The sequence below is a fragment of the Muntiacus reevesi genome, chromosome 2, assembly GCF_963930625.1.
Source record: "Muntiacus reevesi chromosome 2, mMunRee1.1, whole genome shotgun sequence".
NCBI classification, from domain to species: domain Eukaryota; kingdom Metazoa; phylum Chordata; class Mammalia; order Artiodactyla; family Cervidae; genus Muntiacus; species Muntiacus reevesi.
In genome coordinates this window covers 263,528,791-263,555,082 of record NC_089250.1, presented here as the reverse complement: position 1 = coordinate 263,555,082, position 26,292 = coordinate 263,528,791, and the positions used below count along the sequence as shown (strand labels likewise).

The window sequence follows — 26,292 nt, the reverse complement described above, 5'->3', positions numbered from 1 at the left end:
CAGGGGGATGAAGCCAGGGAGACCAATATCTCCCACGAGGGCTTCCCTGGTGGCTCAGGGATCAAGAATCCGCTTGCCAATGCAGGAGACACAGGTTCGATCCCTGGTCCGGGAAGATCCCACATGGCACAAAGCAGATAAACCCGTGCACCTTCACTACCAAGTCTGTGCTCCACAAGAGAAGCCACCACAACTAGAGAGCAGCCTCTGCTCACCAACACTAGAGAAAAGCCTGTGCAGCAGCAAAGACTCAGCCAAAAATAAATGCACAGGCCAAAATAAATAATAAAATTATTAAAAATATATATATCTCCCTTGACCAAAAAAAAAAAAAAAGCACAGCAGAGCCAGGTTCTAAGTTGGTATTTAATCCTGTTAGAGAATCAAAGCCACACCAGAGAACTATAACCCAGCTGGAGCCTGCACCAGAAAAAACATCCAGACCAGCCAGTATCCAAGGATCAGCAGGGACCCAATAGACAAGGATCCAATAGCCCACTGCACAGCAAAGACCCTCACTCAGCAGGAGCCCCTTGCCCATCACCAAGCTGAAGCCCAGCAGGAACCTCAAGCACAACAAAAGTCTGCTCTGCACCAGGAATTTCGTGCCCCACAGGCCTCTGCCCTGCAGCCGTCACCTCCCATCCAAAGGGTGCCCTTCAGTAAACAAGAAGTTGCCTCGCGGCACAGATCTGGGCCAGGAAAAGAATCTAGAACTCAACAGGACCCAGAACTGAGACAAGGATCTGGAGCCCAGTCAGAACCTGGTCCTATAGAGCCTCTTGTAGCCCCACAAGAAGCGAGATCAACCACCTCTGGCCCAGCCTAGATCCCCACCCAAAACTGAACCACCAGCCCAGACTAAACCTATGTCCTGAGAAAGATGGCGAGAGTCAGACCCTGCGGGCTCAGCACACAGCTCCAGCCCAGGGAGCCAAAGGCCAGCCGGGGTCTTTACCGTGGGGATTTCTAGCAAAACCAAACCAGGGCTTCTCTGCTGGTCCAGTGGTTAAGAATCCACCTGCCAATGCAGGAGACACAGGTTTGATCCCTGGTCTGGGAAGATCCCATCTGACAAGGAGCAACTGAACTTGTGCTCTAGAGCCCGGGAACCACAACTACTGAAGTCGGTGCGCCCTAGGGCCCGTGCTCTGCAACAAGAGAAGCTGCTATGATGAGAAACCTCACACTGCAACTTGAGAGTAACCACAGCTCGCTGCAACTAGGGTATAGCCCGTATAGCAAAGAAGACCCAGCATAAAAATAAATTAATTAAATTACACACACACACACACACACACACACACACACACACCAAACCTACCACCATGCAGAAACCCAGTTCAGAGCAAAGACATTTCTTGAATGGGTAATAGAGTTTGGTGCAGATTTGGATGTGGGGTTTACTTTAGAGACTGATTTGCCAGCCAGGAGGGGTGAGCAGTGGCCCCCAGAATGAAGCTGGCCTTCAAGGGGCAACCTGGTTATGAAGTGATGCCAGGATTCAGTGGGCCAGCAACAGTTCAGTTCAGTCACTCAATCATGTCTGACTCTTTGTGACCCCATGGACTGCAGCACACCAGGCTTCCCTATCCATCACCAACTCCTGAAGCTTGATCAAACTCATGTCCATCAAGTCGGTGAGGCCATCCAATCATCTCATCCTCTGTCATCCCCTTCTCCTCCTGCCTTCAATCTTTCCCAGGGTCTTTTCCAATGAGTCAGTTCTTCACATAAGATGGCCAAAGTATTGGAGTTTCAGCTTCAGCATCCATCCTTCCAAAGAATATTCAGGACTGATTTCCTTTAGGATGGACTGGTTGGATCTCCTTGCAGTCCAAGGGACTCTCAAGAGTCTTTTTCATCACCACAGTTCAAAAGCATCAATTCTTCAGCACTCAGCTTTCTTTATAGTCCAACTCTCACATCCATACATGACTACTGGAAACACCATAGCTTTGACTAGATGGACCCTTATTGGCAAAGTAATGTCTCTGTTTTTTAATATGCTATCCCTTGGACCGCAAAGAGATCCAACCAGTCCATCCTAAAGGAAATCAGTCCTGAATATTCATTGGAAGGACTGATGCTGAAGCTGAAACTCCAATACTTTGGCCACCTGATGCGAAGAGCTGACTCATTTGGAAAAGACCCTGATGCTGGGAAAGACTGAAGGCAGGAAGAGAAGGGGATGACAGAGGATGAGATGGTTGGATGGCATCACCAACTCAAAGGACATGAGTTTGAGTAAACTCTGGGAATTGGCGATGGGCAGGGAGGCCTGGCGTGCTGTAGTCCATGGAGTCGCAAAGAATCAGACACGACTAACCAGCTGAACTGAACTGAACTGAGGTTGGTCATAGCTTTTCTTCCAAGGAGCAAGTGTCTTTTAATTTCATGACTGCAGTCACCATCTGCAGTGATTTTGAAGCCCCCCAAAATAAAGTCTGTCACTGTTTCCCTTGTTTCCACATCTATTTGCCATGAAGTGATAGGACAGGATGCCATGATCTTAGTTTTCTGAATGTTGAGATTTAAGCCAACTTTTTTACTCTCCTCTTTCACTTTCATCAAGAGGCTCTTTAGTTCTTCTTCACTTTCCACCATAAGGGTGGTGTCACACCAACACCCAGGAAGAAAACCAGCAGCCAGAATCCCAGACAATACCAGTACACAGGTGAGTTGAGCTTGAAGGAAGGGAGAGGGGGAGGGGCTCCCAGGGATGGTCTTTCATTCAGTCAAGAAGAACTAAGACCTGCCAGAACGTCAGGTGAGCTCAGGTGACCCCCCAGCAGTCCAGACACAGAGCCAGATCCCCCTGTGATGGAGGAGGAAGCTGAGGCCTGGAGAAGAGGGTCAGCCTGTAGGGGGCTGGGCAGTAGGGGTGGCTGGTGGCACCAGGATCCCCAGCCAGCCTCGGATTCCTTGTTCGGCTCCAGGCCACCTCCCCGCGGGGACACGGGGGAATCAAACAGAAACTAAGAAAGGCTGTAGGCGAGGGCGGATGCTCATCCCCCAGGCACAGAACTCTGAGCACCACTGGGGCAGGCGCCTCGCTTGCCGGGCGGGTTTCCACGCAGGCCAGGCCAGACACCGGGCAGGGGCAGCCTTTCAGTTCTCTGGGGTGCCCAGTTCTCTGGGATACAGGAGGACACGCGTCCTGGGGAGTCCCAGCCCTTCCAGACCTGTGGCCACATGGGGTATGATCCCAGGAAGTAAGTCAGGGGAACGGAGCTGCCTTGGCCACTGGGGACCCAGCCTGGAAAAGGGCCCAAGGGGGGTCCAAGAGCCATAGCCACCACCGTGATGGCCAAAAGGCAAAGCAAGGGTGAGCAGGCGGGGCTGGGGAGTGGCCCTGATGATACCTTAGACATCCTATGAGAAGCAGGAGGGAGGGCCCTGGCCCGCCGCCACGAGAAGTGGGGAGTCCATGGACTGGCTCACTGGTTGGGTGCGGGGATAATCCATTGAGAGAAGGGGGTGATGTGTGAACAAAATATCACACCCAGCATAGAGACTATTGGATCGTGGGAGGAGAGTCCAAAATGTGAGTGTCCCGAACCAGGGTTCCCGCTCCGGCTCCAGACTCGCTGCGTGACCGTGGGCGACTCCTGCCCTCGGTGTTTCAAACGTGGGAAATGGTTCAAGTGCGATTTTCCTGTCTCTGACACTCTTGAGACGGTAATGGGGGAGAGGTTTAGAAGTTCTGGCCCAAAGAGGGAGTTAGGCAGTGAGTCAGGGAAAGGTAGGAGGAAGGGGCATGCCTGGAGGAGGGGTGAAGTACAGCTTCAAACAGCCCTGTTCCAGCATTCTTCACTCAATCCGCTCATCTATGGTCAGTCCACCCTCAGTTTCCTGACTCCTACTCTTAGGACAAGGGGTTGTGGGTCGACTTGGGACAGCCTGACCTTCACTTCGGCTTCCCTGGTGACTCAGACCGTGAAGAATCTGGCTGCAGTGTAGAAGACCCAAGTTCAATCCCTGGGTCGGGAAGATCCCCTGTAGAAGGGAATGGCAACCCACTCCAGTATTCTTGCCTGGAGAATCCCATGGACAGAGGAGCCTGACGGGCGACAGCCCATGAGGTCAAAAAGAGTTGGACACGACTGAGAGATTAACACTTTCACTTTTAACCTTCACTTGGGAGAAAGAAGGACTGCCCCGAAGGTTCCCTAGGGTGTCACATTATTTACAAGTCTCAGCAGGCTAGAGAAACTGACAGATAAGACATGCTGCCAGCCTCAGGCCCACATGAAGTCCTTGCTGGATTAGGAGTGTCGACCCACGTGAAGACCTATGGGAATTTCCTCTTCAGGAAAGAAGCTGACTTAGCCCTCAGGCCCAGAGACCCGAGACTCATCGCCCTCCCTGACATAGACATCATTAGTAGCCAAGGGTAGAAGTGGAGCTGGCTCTAGACACACACAGGAAGGCTCAGAGCTCACACGGGGGCCCGAGGGCATTCCTGGTCACTGCAGGACACAGCTTCACAGACAGGACAGAGTGCCCAGAGGCAAGACAGTGATCAGGAAATGGGCCTTGGAGACCTGGTGCCTCAGCTGTGAGGGGGTGGTACACTCGACAGAGGCTCCTTCCCTCCCTGCCTCAACTTTCTGAGCTATAAGATGGGCATAATGACAGGAGTGCCTATCACTGGGCAGTTATGAGGTCAGGAGAGTGTAGGAGGGTGTTTGGTGCTACAAGCCCACAGGAGGGTGGAAGTGATCCTTACTGTCATCCCGGCTAGACTGTGAGTTCCCTGCGAGTTGGCTGTGTCCACTTTGTCTACCCCACAATTGCAGAGTCTGGTATGCCAGGCACACAGGTATTCAAACATTCATTTGATTAATAAGGGAAGGCACGCATGAACTGTAACTGTGTCCACTATATCCAGGGAACTGGAAACTCCAGGACTGCACAGCCCCAGACAGGCATCAGGATCAAAGCAAAGGGATGGAGTGACCCACGTGATGTCTCGGGGTCAGTCTGAGTGACAGACTCACTCAGAGTATGCTGTGAGGGCTGAGATGGAACAGTGGTGGACAGATGGTCTCAGAGGGGTGGGCACTGCGGGGAGTGGGGAGGGGTGTCAAGCGTAGGAATGGTGTCCTGAGAGGCCGGGTAGCAGGACCTCACCGTTCCAGCACCCCGGGTGCTGATCTGCAGTTGACGGTGAACCTGGGACCCCACCTGCTCCCTCAGGCCTCGGGAGAACCTGTGCCGCAGTGATGGATGCATCTCCCCTGACTCTTCCTGGCATGGGGTCCCTGAAGTGCCCGGGAGGACTTGTCTCCTGCTGTGGAGGGTTTATTCTGGAAGGTTCCTCAGCAGCCCAGCCAAGGCCACATGCACAGATCCTCAGTGACGGGGCCGCAGACTCACAGCTGTTTCCCCCAGTGCCTGCGCCGGTGGCCTAGGTGTCTGGGCACCCGTGTCCAGCCCACACTGCCCTCTGTGCCTGGAGCTGTCCCCTGCGGCAGTGACGTGGGTCCCGCGGTGGGTTCCAGGTCATCCGTCCACCTTGCCACCTCCTCCACATGAGGTTCTTCCTGGAGGACCTTGATGTCTGTCCCAGGGGCTTCGCCCCGAGCAAACCTAGAGAGCGATTGAGGGCTGGTGGGTGTGGCAGTGAACACACGGGCATTGGGCTCAGGTGATGGCAAAAGCGGAGCGTGAGTGCCCTCTAGTGGACTGATCGTGCTAGAAGAGGCGCAAAGAGGACCCCGGGGAGCTGAGACTGGGGCTGACCTTGGACAAAGGGCTCTGTCGGGTTCAGGAGGCATATTTAGGGGGGGTTAATTTATGGCTGCCTGTGGCACTAGTGGTAAAGAACCTGCTTGTGAATGCAAGAGATGTAAGCGATGTGGGTTTGATTCCTGGGTCAGGAAAATCCCCTGGAGAAGGGAATGGCAACCCACTCCAATATTCTTTCCTGGAGAAACCCGTGGACAGAGGAGCCTGGTGGGCTACAGACCATAGCGTGGCAAAGAGTTGGACATGACTGACTGACTAACATTTTCACTTTTCACTTTCATTTCCACTTAAAGTCAAATAAAAAACTGGAGGTTGCTCCTGGGCCGTCTCCCAGAGCCAACTGCCTGTGACCAGCGGCAGGATAAGCTGAGGCTCGGGCTCCCCTGGTCCTCAGGAGAACAGAGAAGCCACCCCCACCTGTTCCCCTGAGCTGGCTTTCAGCCACGAAGCCCCTGAATTCAGTGGGAGGCTAATTACTGGATGCAGGGCCCTGCGGTCGCCCAGGCGGTCTCTGGCTTTTAGTCGCTCAGTCTAAAACATCACCAGAACCAGAGGCTTCACCTCCAGCCTTGTCCAGGGACATCGGAAACTCCTGAAGCTCAATCCTACTGGAAGGCAGTGATTCTACCCTCAGGTCTCATGGGCACCCGAACACCTCAAGCACCTGATCTGCGCCCCCTGCCAAGATGCCACTGGGAGGAACCCACCAGGTCCCTCAAGTGGTGGTCGTCAAACCTCGGAGGCAAGTTCCTACAAACTGCCTGATGCTGTCACCTGGACCTTCTCCCCAGTACTAGAAGGATCAGCTGAAGCTCTGGGTTGTGGTCAACTCGGCTTCAAGAGCACCCAGCAACCAGACTGTTGGGCCAGGGAGGCTGTGTGAGACGTCGGGCAACTCAGGGATGGGAGGCAGAGTGATAATGAGGACTCACTCTTCTTTGAGAGCCAACTAGGAGAGCAGGGGGCGGAGCCAGGGCAAGGGACTTCCACATTAATCCCCTGACGGCAAATGTGTTCATCGGGGCTTCCCTGGTGGCTCAGATGGTAAAGATCTGCCTGCAATGCAGGAAACTCAGTTTCAGTCCCCGAATTGGGAAGATCCTCTGGAGAAGGAAATGACAACCCACTCTAGTATTCTTGGCTGGAGAATCCCATGGACAGAGGAGCCTGGTGGGCTGTAGTCAATGGGGTTGCCAAGAGTCGGGTATAACTGAGCAACTAACAGTTACTTCCTTGAGACCACGGGGAGCTCTGAACAGAAGGTTCTGCTCTGGAATGATGAAATGGAAGCCAGACAAGATATTCAACAGCGTGTGTGCACTCAGTCATAGATGATCAATAAACACTCATAAAATGGATGAGGGATACCACACAATGGTCCACCCCTAGTGTGACACCTAAAGGTCAGAGAATATTTCCTGGGGACACAGGAGCACTGGCATCAGCCTGGGAGGAGATCTGCAAGTGTCTACGGCTGCTGCTCCATGACAGGACTTGATTCCTCCAGGAATCAGGAGAGAGGACATGCTAAGTGCTAAGTCGCTTCAGTCATGTCCAACTCTCTGTGACCCTATGGACTGGAGCCTGCCAGGCTCCTCTGTCCATGGAATTCTCCAGGCAAGAATACTGGAGTGGGTTGCCATTTCCTTCTCCAGGGAATCTTCCTGACCCAGGGAGATGACAGGGTCCTCTTAACTGTGAGGAGTCAGACTCCTGCTCATTCTGAGATAATCACACCCCCTCCCATCTCTACTGGGGAAGAATCTTGTAGTCTCCCTAGAAGGCCTGGGCCAGCAGCTTGAGACCTTCCCCTTCTCATGGAGACCTGATCTGGCTCAGACTCCCGATCTTCCATCCCGTCAGGAGTCACCCTGGGGAGGGGGGAGCCCCAGCATGAACTCACAGGAAAAGGAGAGCAGCTCCTCATCACAAGGTCCCTGATCTGTGGGGTCACCTGGGTCTGGACCCTGAAGACATCTCAGCTTCCCCAGGCATCTAGGGAAGGTTGGGGAACTTCTGGAGCAGCGTGGAAGAGGTGAGCCCAGCTTCTGCAGTTGCTCCATCTCAGAGGGGCTGGGGTCCCAGGGGGGTCTCCCATCCCCTGACAGGGGAACCTGTGTGATGGAGTCTCCAGGTGGAGCTGCCCCAGGTCCTGGCACCGTGGGGAGGTCAAGAACAGACCACTGATGGGGACACAGACAACTTGAGGGCAGCCCCAGTGCTGTGAGAGGGGCAAGAACAGGGCCTTCTGGGGTCCAGCCCACAGGCCGCCACCCTCTCCCTAAAGCCCCAGAGACTCCCCCACCAGCCCTTTGAAGTCTCAGGGACTGAGAGCTCCTCCTGAGCACACGTCCACCTGGATGGACGGTTCTCCTCACACTGGATAACACCCATCATCTCCCTGGGCTCAACCTACGCTGGGATGGAGTCAGGAAGCCTGGGAACCCACAGTGACCACACCCCGGCTGACCAGCCCCAGGCTGAGGGTCAGAGCCCGCCTCTGCCCGGGGCTCAGGGCTGGCTCACACCCTTTGGAGCCTGATCAGCATACCTGGTACATCTGGACACTGGCCCCAGCTCTGCTCATGACCTCCAGGGGGTGACATCGGGTCAGACAGAGAACATACAAGAAATTAATAAGTGAACTTCACTTTGGTTAAGGAGGCAGAGACATTACTTTGCCAACAAAGGTCCATCAAAGTTATGGTGTTTCCAGTAGTCATGTATGGATGTGAAAGCTGGACTATAAAGAAAGCTGAGCACCGAAGAATTGATATTTTCAAACTGTGGTGTTGGAGAAGACTCTCGAGTTCCTTGGATTGCAAGGAGATCCAACCAGTCCATCCTAAAGGAAATCAGTCCTGAATATTCATTGGAAGGACTGACGCTAAAGCTGAAACTCCAATACTTTGGCCACATGATTCGAAGAACTGACTCATGTGAAAAGACCCTGATGCTGGGAAAGATCGCAGGCAGGAAGAAAAGGGGACGACAGAGGATGAGACGGTTGGATGGCATCACCAACTCAATGGACGTGAGTTTGAGTAAACTCTGGGAGTTGGCAATAGACAGGGAGGCCTGGCGTGCTGCATTCCATGGGGTCGCAAAGAGTCAGACATGACTGAGTGACTGAACTGAACTGAAGGAGGTGGAGAAGGAGCCTGAAATCCACCCTTCCCTCTAAACAGACCCTCGGGGCCCCTCCTATTGTGCCTGCTCTGTGCCCCACGCTCCTTCTACGGGCCTAAGGACACCCTGTCATGCCAGTACCCATCCCTGCCTGGCACCATCCATGGGAAAGGTCACAGTGACCACAGGAAAATCAGCTAGGGTGACAGGGCTTTAATGGCAGGGAGGAACATGGACAGTTTATGAGCCAAGACACGAAGCAGGAGGGACTCCCCAAACACTTCCTCCGAGGACCAGAGAGCCCACAGTCAGCCCACCCCCCAGCACCAGTTCCTCTCTTCCCAGGACACACAGTAGACCTTTCCTTCTCACCTGCGAACTGCAGCTCTTCTGACATCCAGGTCTGGGTCTCTGTCCCTGAAAACAGACTCCAGGCTGGTGACACTCTAAGGTGGAGGTCAGGTCCCCTCACCAGTCATCACTCAGCTGACCCCTTTCTCTCCTCCAGAGTCATCTATAACCTTAACCTTCTCAGATATTTGAGAACAATGGGAAGACCTGGGGCACCCATCTGGGTTTCTATGTCACCACAGAAATTATCACCAATTTTGGAGATCCCAGGGTCTCTGTGTCATGCTGGCAGACCCCAGACCAGAACACAGCAGAGGCCAACACTGGGGGGAGGGCGGCAGCCTCTCGGTTGACTTGTCACCATCAGCCTTGCTATAGAAAGTGTGCTCCACAGTCCAGTATGGTCAGCATCACCTGAGAGCTTGTTAGATGCAGACTCTTAGGTCCACCCCACCCCTGCTGAGTCAGGCTCTGCATTTTAACAGGATCTTCAGACCCTCCCTGTGCATCAAAGTTGGGGAGAGGCTGCCCCGCCCCACATTATGAAGTCTCAGCCAGGCTGGGCAAGCACTTGACCTGAGCGGCTGCTAAAACATTTTGAAGGTGTCACCTGAGTGTTCGCAGTCTTCATGAAGCTCCACAGGTGATTCCCAAGCATCGTGGGGATGATGTCCCTGTGATAGGAGTTCCTGATGCTCCTCCCCCGCCAGGCTACTGCTCTGAAGGGAAAAGCCAGAGGGGATGAGGGAGGGCTGTGGGGGAGGCTGAGTGTGCATCTGGTCCAGAGGAGTGGGGATCCCCTAACTGGACACCCAAGGTTTGTGCTTGTCCACGCAAGTGTGTGTGTAGGGGTGTATGTGTAGGGCTGTGTGTGTGCAGGGGTATGTGTGCAGAGGTGTGTATAGATGTGTGTTTGTAGGGGTGTGTGTGTATAGGTGTATGGAGTGTGTGTGTGTAGGGGTGTGTAAGAGTGTGTGTAGGGGTGTGTGTGTGTAGGAATGTGTGTGTGGGTGTGTAAGGGTGTGTAGGTCTGTGTGTCTGTGTGTAGGTGTGTTGTAGGTGTATGTGTGTAGGTGTCTGTGTGTGTGTGTGTGTGCGTAGGTGAAGAATCACTGCTCTAGAAGCAGAGGACTCAGCAGAGCTCAGGGAATAGACACACAGACAGAAGGGGAAGGGGGCGGGGCCACTAGGGAGGGAAGGATGAGCGGGGAGGGAGTGGGAGGGGCCTGGGCAGAGGCCCCGCCCCGGGCCACGTGACCCAACCAAGTGCTCCTGCCCCGGGAGGAGGCCCAGCACAGAGCGGGAAGGACAGCAGAGCTCACACAGCGACTGCAGGGCCTGTGAGCGTTTCTGGACCGGAAGTTCTCCTCACAGAGAGGGGCCAGCGGACAGCAGGCCCCATGGAGCCCCCGTCAGGCCCTGCAAACAGGAGGCGTGTCCCCTGGAACAGGCTCCTCCTGGCAGGTGAGAGGGGACAGTTTTCAGGAGTGGGCAGAGACTGGAGAGCAAGAGACTGGCTGGTCTCTGGGGGAGACGGGGCTCTGAGAGGGGACAGAGGACTTCTGTTCAGGCCTGAGGGCAGAGGGCGGGGAGCAGGGAGGGTGGGGGCTCAGCCCCAGGGGACTCTCCATGAACTAGAGTTGGTGAGGGGCGGGAAGACGTCAAATGGTGTTGGTTTTGTGAGTTATTTAAGAAATTATTCTTCACTGAGCAGTAACCGTTGAAGATGGATGGCAATAATAACAATTTATGTCTGGGTGTTACTCCAGAAAGAATATACCAGGACACTTAGACAACACCCTTTTCTACATCTCCTAAAAGGACAAACACCAGGCTGTAGAGGTTCCTTCACCAGGAATTTGGGTACAAGAAAATCAGACAAGCCCCTGCCCTCACGGAGCTTACACTCTGTGGGGAGGAAGACAGACAAGCAGAGAGATCTAGACTGTGCTGTCAGGCGCTGACAGGCGTCATGCAGGACCCAGACAGGGAAGGGTCAGCAAGTGAACACGGAGGGTCTTTACAGCAGCTGGTCATTGTCGGGGGGACAGCTCCCAAGAGGCCCCTGAGTGTGAGCATGTGTGTGAGGGCAGCGAGGGAGTGAGCCGGGGGACAGCTGGGGAAACAGAGGAAATACAGAGCCCAGAGGGGCTGAAGTGATGGGGGTCATGCTGCTGACCTTGAACCAGGAGTACACACACACACACACATACACACGCACACATGCACACACACACATGTACACACACACCCACACACACAGAGAGACACACACATATACACACACATACACACACAAACACACACTAAGGCTGAGGGATGAAGAGAGCTGCTTAGGACCCAGGGCACCATTTCCCCGTCCCCCACACAGGTCAGAATATTAACTGATTTCTCTCTCTTCCCTCCTAGCCTCATTCTTCACTTTCTGGACCCCGCCCACCACTGCCCAACTCACTATTGAAACGGTGCCCCCCCTCGCTGCAGAAGGATCGGATGTTCTTCTACTTGCCCACAACGTGACAGAGAATCTTCTAGGCTATACCTGGTACACAGGAGAAAGGGTAGAAAACAGCCGGCTAATTGCATCGTATAGAATAGCCACTAATGTAACTACCACAGGGCCTGCACACAGCGGTCGGGAGACACTTTACCCCAATGGAACCCTGCTGATCCAGCACGTCACCCAGAAAGACACAGGATCCTACACCCTGCTCATTACAAAGCATGATTTACAGACAGAAAGACAGACTGGACACCTCCACGTATACCGTGAGTGCTTCCTCTCTGACCTCAGGGTTTTGGGGTAGAGAGCGGTTGAATTCTGCTCTGACAGACCCGGATGGTGCCTCCATCTCCCTCTACATTATGTCCGGTGTTGGGATTTGAACATTTAGTGCAGGACACACATAATGGAGACGAACTCCAAAGGGTCAGAATTCCACTCAGAGGCTCTGGACCCTGCAGACACTGCAGAAAGAAGGACGGTCTGATGGGAGGGACTCAGCAGAGGGAGAGAACTCTCAGTCCAGCCCCCCTGGGTCCGTCCCTGCGACCATGACCCTGAGGAAGACCCTGCAGGACTCAGCAGGGGCCTGGCCTGAGGGGTCCTCACAGAGAAGCTCAGGCCCACGGGGAAGCCCCTCCCCAGACCCTGTCCCAGGGTCCCGGCTCCAGTGACCACGGAGAACCTGGGCCGCTGGTGGGTGTTGGCCTCCCAGGCGGGGCTGACGGGCGGGTGATCCCAGCTCCCTGAGGCCAGAGTTTCTCTGGATGCAGAGTCCTAGGAGGCTCTGGCCACACCTGCCGCCTGTCTCTCCAGGGAGGGGAGCCATGTTTATCCTCTGACCACCTGCCCCTAAATCGCACTGGGAGCCGAGTCTCACCGCGGCTGTGGGGCTGCTCCGCCGTGGGAGGGTTTCCAGAGGTGGGGGCAGGGGGCCTGCTTCTGGGCAGTGGTAGGGCTCTTGGACCTCTGGATGTTTGAAGTCACTTGAAACCCCCACTTTGAAGTCGCTTGTAAATGGACATTTCTCTCTCTCTGCTCTTTCCATGTGTCTCACCTTCTTCTTCATTCCATCAAGGACTGGCCCTGCTCTGCACAGCTTCCCTGCCCTTAGATGCAAACATGTGCGCTCAGTCATGTCTAACTCTTCACGACCCGATGGACTGTAGCCCGCCAGGCTCTTCTGTCCATGGGATTCTCTAGGCACAAATACTAGAGCAGGTTGCCGTTTCCTTCTCCAGGGAATCTTCCCGACCCAGGAATCGAACTCACATCTCTTATGTCTCCTGCATTGGCAGGCAGGCTCTTTACCAGCTGAGCCATCAGGGAAGCCCCCACTCCCTGCCCTTAAGCCTTCCACAGATATTTCCCCAGTTGACTGACTACCCTGTTCCCAGCCTGACTTGTGCAGCCAGGCACACCCTCCTAGGCGATAGTAAAGGACTCAGAAATCTGGGAGCAGCAGCCTCTGTGGGACTCCAGCATGAGCCACTTTCCCCAGGTCACCAGGAGAATGAGCTTCTGCTGTCATCATTTTATGATGGGAGTAACACATTAATGTCTCAGACACAGAGTGATGGAAAATGAGGGGTGGTTGTGGTTGGAAATCTTTCCAATAAGATTGTACCAAGCTCAGAGGGTCACTGTCACTATATACATCTAGACCGGGAGACTGGACATGGTCATCCTCTTTCCCTAATAAATTATTTTGTTGTTGTTTCTTAGTTGCTCAGTCAGGTCTGACTCTTTGTGACTCCGTGGACCATAACCCTCCAGGCTTCTCTGTCCATGGGATTTCCCAGGCAAGAACACTGGAGTGGGTTGCCATGCCCTTCTCCAGGGGATCTATCCGACCTAGGGGTCGAACCCACGTCTCCTGCATTGGCAGGCAGATCTTTTACCTCTGATTCTGCGGGAAAGCCAGTAATAAATTTTTTAAAGAGAAGTAATTGCCTTTCCTGCTTTGTGTAAAGTTCCCTCGGCCCCACAGAAACACAGGTGTGGCACAACTGTCTTCCGTAACACACAGAAGGGTATATAATGAATGAGACCTGAAACTTTTTAGAACCAAAGGAAGTTCTAGGGAAGGGTCCATCAAAGTTCACAGGAAAAATTTCACTTCAGGCTGAGGATGCTGTATACATGGGTTGAGAAGGTACTACAGAGATGTCTCATGGACGGGTCAGGGTCATCCAGGTATTGTTGGGGTGAGGGAGGAAAGCGAGCCTTCTCCTTACACATCCTCTCTTGAAGAGAGACCCACGACCTTGTTCACAGGCTCAGGGTCCTCCTTGGGGTCGCCTTTACAGAGCTCACTGGGCCCCGGCAGTGGCTAAGACACCCGAGGAAGGAGCATGGCCCCAGGCCACTGACCTAGTCTCAGTCACCTCCTCTGTTCTCTCCACAGGCCTGCTGCAGCAGCCCTCCATCCAAGTCAGCGACCCCATGGACAGAGATAAAGAGAACAAGGTGGTCATTACCTGTAACACAAACGAAACTGACATCACCATCAAGTGGATCTGCAACGGCCAGTATATAAAAACCACAAAGAACATCTTCCTGTCCGAGGACGGGAAGAAACTCACCATAGACCCCATCAAGGAGGAGAATGCTGGGAAGTATCAGTGTGAGATCTTCAACATAGGCACTTCCAACAAAAGTGGGATCTTTGAGCTGAAGGCGAAGAAATGTAAGTGACTGCGTGTCCTGTGTTCCACCTTCCCAGCAGGACGGCTCCACCAACGGGAGGCACGATGGCTTGAGGTCACAGCAGGCAGAATATCAGTGAGGAGACCATTACAATAAAAAGCCAGCAAAATCTTAATAGCTCTATCTCTGAAAAAAAAGGTGGAGGGGCTTCCCTGGTGGCTCAGAGGATGAAGAACCTGCCTGCAGTGTAGGAGATCCAAGTTTGATCCCTGATTGGGAAGATTCCCCTGGAGAAGGGAATGGCTACCCACTCCAATATCCTTGCCTAGAGAATTCCATGGACAGAGGAGCCTGGCAGGTTACAGTCCAGGGGGTCCCAAAGAGTTGGACATGACTGAGCGACTAACACACACACGCAAACATGCACACACACACACACACACACACACGCACACAGAAAAAAAAATACAGTAAGTTTCTAATCCTGGGGCTGGCATCTACTCTGTGACCTTACACAAGATTTTTTTTTTCTGGTACACTGTCTTTATAAGGTAAAAAAAAAAAAGTAAGATTTATCATGTAAATAATTTTGAAGTTTATAGCTCAGTGGTATTAAGTTCATTCATATTATTTTGCAGTTGTTACCCACATCTATCCAGTTCACCTTGCTTAGTACTGTCATCTAAGCAATATTAAGTCTTCCAGTCCATGAACACTTTACATTTATTCATGTCTTCTTTAATTTCTTATACTATGTTTTTCCTTTGAAAAAAATTTTTTTTTAGTTTCTCTTGTACAAGTCTGTCAGGTCCAAAATTCCTAAATTTTATTCTTATTGATGCTGTTATAAGTGGAATTTATTTTTATAAAAATGATGGTTAGATACTATGATTCAGGTAGCAATGCTTTAACTGTATGCATATTGTCAGGTCCAAAGGCCTCTGCCATTTTTGTCGAGGGGAGTGTTAGCCTTATCTCCTTCGTACAATATATAAAGAGAAGTTTTAAAACTTTCTTTTCATATTGTTCACTGTTCATATATAGAAATAAAACTGTATTTATGTGTTGGTTTCATATCCTGAAGCTCTATCAAATTTGTTTATTAGACCTAACAGTTTTTTGTGAAATTAGGGTTTTCTGTTAATATATAAGGCCACATCCTCTGCAAACAGTTAATTTTGCTTCTTAATTTACAATTTCAATATCTTTTCTTTTTTCTTTCTTTGGCACTGAATTGGTCTGTTACTTTTTTTAAATGCTATTTTTTGTAATTCACAAAGTTTTATTAGAATTAAATGAGATACTTGGTATAGGTTCTTAATGCAATGGGCACTTTTTTATTAATTAATTTTAAAAATAATTTTTTTATTTATTTTTGGCCAGGCTGGGTCTTTGTAGCTGTGTGGGCTTTTTCACATAGGCTTAATTACTCCATTGAATATGGGATCTTCTCAGACTGGGGTGGAACCCATGTCTCCTGCATTGGCAGGTGGACTCTTTACCACTAAGCCACCAGGGAAGTCCTGTCTATTACTTTTAATATTGTTTTGAATAGAAGTGGCAAAAGTAGGTATCCTTATCTTGTTCTTGATCTTAGAGGGAAAACTTTCAGTCTTTCACACTTAGAATGGTGTTAGATACGGGTTTTAATATATGGCCTCTATAACACTGGAGCTTCCCAGGTAGCGTGAGTAGTAAAGAACCTGTCTGCCAAGGCAGGAAATGTAAGAGACACAGGTTCAATCCCTGGGTCAGGAAGATTCTCCTGAAGGAGGGCATGGCAATCCACTCCAGTATTCTTGCCTGGAGAAGTCCATGGACAGAGGAGCCTGGCGGGCTACAGTCCATGGGGTCGCAGTCTTTGTGATTCCACTTTAGTAGCATCTGTGTTTCTAGGAATTTGTCCATTTTACTGACGTTATGCAATTTGTTGGCATGCAGTTATTCATAATACTCCTATAACTCATCACTTCTTGAGAATTAGTAGCAATGTCCCCACTTTCCTTCCTGATTTTAGTAATCTGAATCTTCCCTGTTTTTCTTGATCAGTCTAGTTAAAGTTTTGTCAAAATTGTTCATCTTTTGCCCCCAGTTATTTATTTACTTTGCTATGCTGGATCTTCATTGCTGTGCTGGCTTTTCTCGAGCTGTGGTGAGTGGGGTTTACTCTCCAGTTGCAGTGCACGGGAGTCTCATTGCGGTGGCTTCTCTTGTTCTGGAGAATGGGCTCTAGGGCCTGCGGACTTCAGTAGTTGCAGCCCGTGGGCTCAGTAACTGCAAGTCCATGGCTCTATAGCACAGGCTCAGTAGTTGTGGAGCACAGGCTCAGCTGCTCTGCGGCGTGTGGGATCTTCCCAGATCAAGGGTCAAACCGACGTCTCTTGAATTGGCAGACAAATGCTTTACCACTGAGCCACCAGGGAAGCCTTTCTTATTCTTTTCTGAAGAACCAATTTCTTGTTTTATTGTTTTTTCTCTATTACTTTTCCATTCTCTATTTTATTTATCTCCACTCTGTTATTTTGTCTTTCCTTCTGCTAGCTTATGGTATGGTTTGTTCTTCTCTTGCTAGTTCCTTCGTTTGGTTGTTGATTTGAGATCTTTCTTCTTTTTTAAGGTAACCATTTACAATGATAAATTCTTGCATGAGATTCTTAACTTCACTGAGCCTCAGAGTCCTCAACTGAAATCATACTAAAAAGTCTCTGCTTCATGTCATTGTTTCAAAGATTTAATGTACTATTCAATTAAACCCTTAGTAAAATGCCACACGCTGAGGAAATGTTCCATAACTATTAAATGCTATTATTACTATTACTACCATTGGGCTCTATAAAATCAGGTATTCCTACAGTCAAGGACTACACTAAATCCACCTCTTATTAGTTATATGACTTTGGGTACCTTTTTTTTTTATCATCACTGGAAGTCTCGGAGTTTTCATCTATCAAGTGGAATAATGTTGACCTGCACTCAATATGCCAGCAAACTGGGAAAACTCAGCAGTGGCCACAGGACTGGAAAAGGTCAGTTTTCATTCCAATCACAAAGAAGGGCAATGCCAAATAATGTTCACACTACCATACAATTGCACTCATCTTACACGCTAGCAAAGTAATGCTCAAAATTCTCCAAGCCAGGCTTCAACAGTACATGAACTGTGAAATTCCAGATGTTCAAGCAGGATTTAGAAAAGACAGAGGAACCAGAGATCAAATCGCCAAAATCCATTGAATCATAGAAAAAGCAAGAGAATTCCAGAAAAACATCTACTTCTGCTTTATTGATCACACCAAAGCCTTTGACTGTGTGGATCACAACAAACTGTGGAAAATTCTTAAGAGGTGGGAATACCAGACCACCTTACCTGCCTCCTGAGAAATCTGTATGCAGGTCAAGAAGCAACAGTTAGAACCGGACGTGGAACGACAGACTGGTTCCAAATTGGGAAAGGAGTATGTCAAGGCAGTATATTGTCACCCTGTTTATTTAACTTATATATAGAGTACATCATGTGAAATGCCAGGCTCGATGAAGCATAAGCTGGAATCAAGATTGCCAGGAGAAATATCAATAACCTCAGATATGCAGGTGATACCACCCTTATGGCAGAAAGTGAAGAGGAACTAAAGAGCCTCTTGATGAAAGTGAAAGAGGAGAATGAAAAAGCTGACTTAAAACACAACATTCAAAAAACGAAGATCATGGCATCCGGTCCCATCACTTGATGGCAAATAGATGAGGAAACAGTGGAAACAGTGACAGACTTTTATTTTCTTGGGCTCCAAAATCACTGCAGATGGTGACTGCAGCCATGAAATTAAAAGATGCTTACTCCTTGGAAGAAAAACTATTACCAACCTAGACAGCATATTAAAAAACAGAGACAAAGGTCTATCTAGTCAAAGCTATGGTTATGGATGTGGGAGTTGGACTATAAAGAAAGCTGAGTGCCAAAGAATTGATGGTTTTGAACTGTAGTGTTGGAGAAGACTCTTGAGAATCCCTTGGACTGCAAGAAGATCCAACCAGTCAATCCTAAAGGAAATCAGTCCTGAATACTCATTGGAAGGACTGATGCTAAAGCTGAAACTCCAATACTTTGGCCACCTGACGCAAAGAACTGACTCATTGGAAAAGACCCTGATGCTGGGAAAGATTGAAGGCAGGAGAAGGGGACCACAGAGGATGAGATGGTTGGATGGCATCACTGACTCAATGGACATGAGTTTGAGCAAGTTCTGGGAGTTGGTGACGGACAGGGAAGCCTGGTGTGCTGCAGACCATGGGGTCGCAAAGAGTCAAACACGACTGAGCGACTGAACTGAACTGAATGTTGACCTGGCAGGGTTATTATATGAATCAAATGTGGTATGTGTAAAGTATATAGCAGAGAGTCTGTCATATAATAATAAGTACCTCATAACAATAGCTAACATCAGCATTCATCTTCAGATTTGAGTTGACTAGTGAAGAAAACAGAAATAAAAGAGAAAGTGATGCAAAAAACATTACATATTGGAAGGGAGGGAAAGGATAAAACAAAAGACTCATAGGAACATGTTACTGACTAAATATGGAAGAAGAAATAAAAAGGATTTGACTGCAAGGTTTCTTGTCTGATATGATACTTTTCATCCTTCAGATGCAGCCAAGATGACACGAGACATACAAGACATTTACTGGGAGAATGCTGGTTTAGGAAAGTGGGGCAGGAGTGGGAGGAGCCTGGGAAGGTCCTCAGACCACAAGGCATATCTGACCCAAGTGAAAAAGAAAGAGAAGGAAGGAAGTTTTAGGCTGCAGTGCAGTTTTAGAGAGTGTCTGAAAAGCTGATGGGGAGTCCTTGAGCTAAAGTTACCCATGGAGGAAGATCATTTCTCATCAATTCAGTTAAGTCGTTGGAACTGGAATTCCATCACCTCCACTAGCTTTGCTTGTAGTCATGCTTCCTAAAGCCCACTTGACTTTGCATTCCAGGATGTCTGGCTCTAGGTAAGTGATCACACTATTGCGGTTATCTGGGTCATGAAGATCTTTTTTGTATGGTTCTTCTGTTTATTCTTGCCACCTCTTCTTAATATCTTCTGCTTCTGTTAGGTCCATAACATTTCTGTCCTTTATTGTGCCCATCTTTACATGAAATGTGCCCTTGGTATTTCTAATTTTCTTGAAGAGATCTCTAATCTTTCCCATTTTATTGTTTTCCTCTATTTCTTTGCAGTGATCACTAAGGAAGGTTTTCTTATCTCTCCTTGCTATTCTTTGGAACTCTGCATTCAGATGGGTATATCTTTCCTTTTCTTCTTTGCCTTTAGCTTCTCTACTCTTCTCAGCTATTTGTAAGGCCTCCTCAGCAACCATTTTTCCTCTTTGCATTTCTTTTTCTTGGGGATGGTCTTGATCACTGCCTCCTGTACAATGTCATGAACCTCCATCCATAGTTCTTCAGGTACTCTGTCTATCAGATCTAATCCCTTGAATCTGTTTGTCACTTCCTCTGTATAATCATAGGGGGTTTGATTTAGGTCATACCTGAATGGTCTAGTGCTTTTCATTACTTTCTTCAATTTAAGTCTGAGTTTTACAATAAGGAGTCCATGATCTGAGCCACAGTCAGCTCCTGGTCTTGTTTTTGCTGACTGTGTAGAGCTTCTCCAGGCCAGAATAGTGCAGTGGATAGCCTATCCCTTCTCCAACAGGTCTTCCCAACCCAGGAATCAACCTGGGGTCTCCTGCATTGTAGGGAGATTCTTTCCCAGCTGAGCTACCAGGGAAGGCCCTATCATTTCTCATAGAATTATTGAATTCACGTCCTTACTGGGAGCCAGTGTGAATGTTGTTCTCTGTGCAAAGGGGCAGTGAATTCAGAGGGCTTTCCATCCATAAATGCCCACCACAAGACACCTGAGAAGCATATATTTATAGCTGTCACACCTGGTACCCAGAGAAAGATGCAGTCATGAAAAGGTGGGAAGTGATGTGTGGGCTAGTCACTCAGTCGTGTCCTACTCTGTGATCCCATGGACTGTAGCCCCCCAGGCTCCTCTGTCCATAGAATTCTCCAGGCAAAAATACTAGAGTGGGTTGCCATTTCCTCCTCCAGGGGATCTTCCCGACCCAGGGATCAAACTCATATCTGCTACATTGCAGGCAGATTCTTTACCAACTGAGCCACCAGGGAAGCCCCAGGAAAAGGTGGGAAGTTACAAAACCATGGAAAGGGGGGAAATAGTAACATACAAAAATAACCATCAGTCCTTCTTACATTTCCAAAGCCTTTAGAAATATATGTGTGCAGAAAAGGCCAGATTGGAACTGAGGCAACTCTGGTCACCAACCTAGAAATACATGGAGAGAGAAAGAAAATCACAAGGATCTCGTCACCTAACCACCACACAACAGCTGTCCCAGAGAAAATCGATTTCTTGAAGGCACAAGTAGAGACTACTTAATGTTGACAGCTCTTTCGTAGAACACCTCCCACTGTAAAATAATGTCACTTTCATTCATTCTTTTCTTTTCTTTCCATGACAGCCTCTCTGTTTGACCTCACAACTGGTACTGTTGTCGGCATCCTGATTGTAACCTCAGTTTGTTTGAGTCTGATAGCAGCCCTGGTGTATTTTCTGTTTTTCAAATAAACAATAGGGTATGCCACCTTTCCTCTTGTTCCACTTTCTTCGAGACTGACTGCCCTGCTTGGGAGAGGGAAGGAGACTTCGTCTCCATCTCTGGCCTGGATCTGTTCCTCAGTTTTCCTAAAGCCCTACTTCTCAGCACTGATTTTTATGGGTCTCCTCTTCCCTGGTCTTCATGCTTCCTGAATTCCCCTCTCTCTTGGACATGGCTATTCCCACCCCCATCTGATTTAGAGGGGTGTCAACTAAAAAAGGTGAACAACTTGAGAGCTGCGAGTTACGTTTTATTTGGAGCAAAATGAGGACTGCAACCCGGGAGGCAGCACCTCAGATAGCTCTGATAGCCTGCTCTGAAGAGGCAGTCGGGGAAGGTCAATATATAAGATTTCATTGAAGGGGGAGTTCAAGGCAGTTAAGCGCTTACTTTATAAGAGGCTTTCTGCAAGACGTGAGGAGGTAATGTCATCATGACGGGATTTAGTGCTTTTCTAGAGATGAGGAGATGCAAGGATGGGAATCATGAAATCAGTTCCTGAAAATATCCAGCTACCCCACCAGATTCCCTGGAGCACAGAGTGCCTCATGCCACCCTGAATTCCCTCAGTGGGTGTTGAAGGTCAACAGCTGCAGTAGCACAGGGTTCAGCCTCCACAGAAAGTGAAAGTGTTAGTCATTCAGTCGTGTCCAACTCTTTGTGACCAAATGGACTATAGCCTGCCAGGCTACTCTGTCTATGGAAGTCTCCAGGCAAGGCGACAAGGGAAGCCACCCCAATGAAAAGCCTGCGCACTGCAATGAAAAGGAGCCCGGCTACCCACAACTAGAGGAAAACTGTTTGCAGCCACGAAGATCTAGTGCAGCCAAAAATAAATAAATTTTTAAAAACCTGTTTCTAAAAAAATCTATGAACTTTCAGGAGTTGAACAATCCAGGTTAGCAACACCCAAATCAATCAATCAATGTGTCATTCCTACCCTAAAGAAGACCTCCAGTTAGTTCCCTTCAAAGAGTAACCAGCATCCTCACTTCCAATGCATGAGATAGGTCTGCCTGTTCTTGCTCGTCCACACAGGAAAGACACAGTACGTCCTTAATGTGTCTGGTTCTCTCATTCAAAATCATGAGAGTCATCCATCTCATTGTATGCTGTTGTGCTTAATTTATTCTCATTGCTCTATCATTGTATCTGTTGTAACCACGCTTTCCGGGAAACTCACTCAGAAGGACAATGCAGATCGTGGAGTGCAGTTTATTACACCGGCGGGCCCAAGGCAGAGTCTCTTCTTAGCCAAGGACCCCGACCAGTTTTTGTGAAAACCTTATATACCCTAAGCGTACGTGCCCAAACCCACCTCCCCCAAATTCCCCGAAACTAGTCTGAACAAGGGAAAAAGAAAGATACAATCAAAGTTAACCCACGATTCATATGTCTTAAGCCTAGGTAGTTAACAGTGGACAAATATCAATAGGCTTGTGATCATACCCCAATAAGCATAATAGAATGTATGATTCTATTTGGTTACACAGATAATTAGGGGTTTTTTAGGCGATGGAGAGCCCGACTCTCCACCCAGGGGGCCTGGTTTTCCAGTTGGTATGTCGTTCCCATAGATACTGGGCATATAGCTCAAAGTCCACAGTATGGCCCAAGGTGGAGTCCTGCTTTCAAATGGAGCCTGTTCTGTTTCCTTCTTCATATCCATTGTAGAATTTCATAATCTATCTCTTCTAATGATCACCCAACAGAACGTTAGCAAGCAGAAAAAAAATGGGTAATAAAAGCCTTTCTCTGAAGCTAAAAGTTTCAAAGGGATGGAAGCCTGGGGTGCTGAATCACCCTGCACATGGTGAGGGCCTGGCCCGTGACGCTGACTTAAACAACCACTGTTGATGCCTTTCAGACTGACAAAGGTGCACAGTCTTCTCTGAACTTTAATGCCCAGGAATCAAACAAAGCAACTTCAGGTCCCCCATCTCCAACAGCCACAGAAACAGTTTACAGAGAAGTGAAGAAGAGGGACGAGGCGGGGAGAAGAGAAACAAAAAGGAGGAGGAGTGCAAAAAAAAGAAGAGATAGTGCTCATGACACTGCTGACATCTCAAGGTTCTTATTCCATCACTAGGAGATTCTTTCACCATTAGGGAAAATGGAAGACAGTCTTTCCCCAACTCTCCTGTAATCCTCTAACAAGGCTCCTCCAGGCTGCGTGGTCACAGTCCTTTCCTTTGGTGTCAGTAGATGAAAAGGCACATCCACGAGGAGGTCTGTAGGAAACCCAAACTTCCTGGTCATTGAACTTTGGCAGAGAGGACCTTGGGAGACAGTTGTCAGAATCTCTGCCCCTCCCCATTTGCTGACCTAGACCAGCTGTAATCTTGCTTATTCAGAGTACACTGGCTGAGTAGTATTCCATTGTGTCTATGTCCCACAGTTTTATCCATTCATCTTGTGATGGACACCTAGGTTGCTTCCATGTCTCAGCTATTGTAAACTGTGCTTCCCACCCCAGTCCTGGCCTATTGGGGTCTAACTTGAATTTGCCACAAAGTTCCAAGTTATGTCCTTCTCACTGAAATGCATGTGTCAGAAAAGGAGAGAGAAGAAAAGGAAAAGCTCTTCAAAGTCCAGTATGAACTCAACATCCACATGAAATACATATATAATCGAGTTAGGACTGCAAATTCGACAGCTTTGTCCCCTATCAAGGTTGTCTACCTGCAGGACCAGGGCTTAAACACCTTGATGCTTACCTAGAAGACCACCTGAAGGAAAATTACATGGCTCAAAATAACCTAGAGTTAAAACTCCCCTCTGGGTCCTCCCCACCATTTTATGCAAAACAAAGAACTCTCTCACTGAAGGAAAAAGAAAATGGACATTAAGGTTGATTACGCCAAGCTTCCAGCAGGTTCAGCCTCTGGCCGATCTCCAGAATTCCTTGCCACAGCCGTTTAAGAGATAACTACTCCGAACAACCTTGGAGAAGAACAGGCCCCCTTATGACTAGATTTCCACCAATATGCCTATATATACTTACTCATTTCTTGGGTTAGTGCAGCAGCTCACTAATCTGACTGTTGCCTCTTCTCGCCTCATTAAAAGTGATCTATTCCTGTAAAGTGCTGGTCTCGTTCTTTTCCGGAACCTTGCTTTCTCCAACTCCTTTACCCTACACCACCAGTTCCTTTGGAAAGCTTGTCTTTAGAGATCCTACTGCGTGAGTGCATGCATGCTCAGTTGTGTCCTGTTCTTTTGGTCTCCATGGACTGTAGCCAGCCAGACTCCTCTGTCCATGGGATTTCCCCCAGGCAAGAATACTGGAGTGGGTTGCCATTTCCTCCTCCAGAGAATTTTCCCAACCCAGGGATTGAACCCGTCTCCTCATTGGCAGGAGGATTCTTTACCACTGAGCTGCCAGAGAACCTACTAAAAGTAACTAAACAACTACTTGTCTAGGTCCATAAGTAATTCTTAATTTTAAAAATGCAGGTATGTTTAAAGAACTTCATGGGCTTCATTTCAAGAAATGCCTACAGAAGAAGGGATTATCACTTTGGGGTGGAGGGGGCAGTCAGCTCTTGTTGGTGGTGGTTGTTCAGTCTCCCAGTCATGTCCGACTTTTGTGACCCCAAGGACTGCAGCACGACAGGCCTCTCTGTTCCTCACCATCTCCCGAAGTTTGACCAAGTTCATGTCCATTGCATCGGTGATGTCATCCTGCAGTCTCATCCTCTGACATCCTCCTCTCCTTCTGCCCTCAATCTTTCCCAGCATCAGGGACTTTCCCAATAAGTCAGCTGTTTGCATCAGATGACCAAAATACTAGAATTTCAGCTTCGGCATCTGTCATTCCGACAAGTATTCAAGGTTGATTTCCCTTAAGATTGACTGGTTGGATTTCCTTGCTGTCCAAGGAGCTCTCAGGAGTCTTCTCCAGCACCACAGTTTGAAGGCATGGAGTCTTTGGCACTCCACCTTCTTTATGGTCCAGCTCTCACAACCACACATGACCACTGGGAAGACCATAGTCTTGACTATATGGACCTTTGTTGGCAAAGTCATGTCTCTGGTTTTCAACACACTGTCTAGGTTTGTCATCACATTCTTGCCAAGAAGCATATGTCTTCTTGTTGTAGCCACACGTTTTGGGAAACAAACTCACTCAGAAGAACAATGCAGATAGTGGAGTGCAGCTTATTACACCGGTGGGCCCAAGGCAGAGTCTCCTCTTAGCCAAGGACACCGATCAGTTTTTGTGAAAATCTTATATACCTTAAGCGTACGTGCCCAAACCCACTTCCCCAAATTCCCTGAAACTAGTCTGAACAAAGGAAAAGAAAGATACAAAGTCAACCTGTAAATCATATGCCTTAAACCTAGGTTGTTAACAGTGGACAATTATCAATAGGCTTGTGGTTGTTCCCCAATAAGCATAGAGTGTATGATGCTATTTGGTCACACAGATAATTAGGATATGCTTTTAGGCGATGTAGAGCCCTGGGGCTCTTCCTTCCAGGGGCCTGGTTTTCCAGTTGGTATGTTGTTTCCATAGATACTGGGCATATAGCTCAAAGTCCACAGTCCGGACCAAGATTGAGCCCTGCTTTCAAGACTGAGCCTGTTCTGTTTCCTCCTTCATTCTGATTTCATGGCTGCAGTTACCATCTGCAGTGATTTTAGAGCCCAAGAAGAGGAAATCTGTCACTACTTCCACCTTTTCCCCTTCTATCTGCCATGAAGTAATGGGGCCAGATGCTATGATCTTAGTTTTTTTAATCTTTAGTTTTAAGCCAGCTCTTTCACTCTCCTTCACCCTCATCAAGAGATTCTTTAGTTGCTCTTCGCTTTCTGCCATTAGAGTGGTATCTGTATATCTGAGGTTGCTGATGTCAACAACAGCCAGATACAATCTGGTTTCATCTATCAGCTCTTATCAGATACAATCTGCTGGGACTAGGGAAAGGACTCAGAAATGTACCCTCTAGAGATTATTTAAATAATGGTCAAAGAATGTACAATTTGGGTTATTGTTTTTTTCCCCCTTCCTTCTGAGATATTCTGCCATTTTAATTTCTGTAACTGCTTGTTTATGTGAAAGGGGTTCTGTTTAACTTGCTGCATAAGCCAGTCTGACTGCTTTAGAGGAAAGAAGCCACCAAAGTCCTGCACGTCCCTCTGGCCAGGAGCTCCCCAAGGCTTTGGTGTGAGGGGCCCCACACAGAAAATGAGAAGCAGCAGTTTTCTACATTCATGCCCGGAAATGG

General features: G+C 48.8%; 1 protein-coding gene and 1 non-coding gene across 4 annotated transcripts; one reads left to right on the top strand and one right to left on the bottom strand.

Annotated features, from left to right (window-relative positions):
- Window positions 1-10,551: 10,551 nt before the first annotated feature.
- LOC136161397 (carcinoembryonic antigen-related cell adhesion molecule 6-like) lies at window positions 10,552-23,070 on the top strand. Of its 3 annotated transcripts, none has more exons than XM_065926232.1 (4): window positions 10,552-10,698; window positions 11,644-12,003; window positions 14,145-14,426; window positions 22,929-23,070. In XM_065926232.1, the coding sequence occupies exons 1-4, from the start codon at window positions 10,635-10,637 to the stop codon at window positions 22,931-22,933; spliced, it is 711 nt and encodes a 236-aa protein (XP_065782304.1). In that variant the 5' UTR covers window positions 10,552-10,634; the 3' UTR covers window positions 22,934-23,070. The 3 variants fall into 3 exon arrangements, with proteins under 3 accessions (XP_065782304.1, XP_065782302.1, XP_065782303.1); XM_065926230.1 differs by lacking the exon at window positions 22,929-23,070 and adding an exon at window positions 20,665-20,863; XM_065926231.1 differs by lacking the exon at window positions 22,929-23,070 and having other exon boundaries at window positions 14,145-15,045.
- LOC136162352 (U6atac minor spliceosomal RNA) lies at window positions 15,253-15,377 on the bottom strand. Its single transcript, XR_010662148.1, has one exon. It is a non-coding gene; the product is annotated as a U6atac minor spliceosomal RNA (small nuclear RNA).
- Window positions 23,071-26,292: the final 3,222 nt, after the last annotated feature.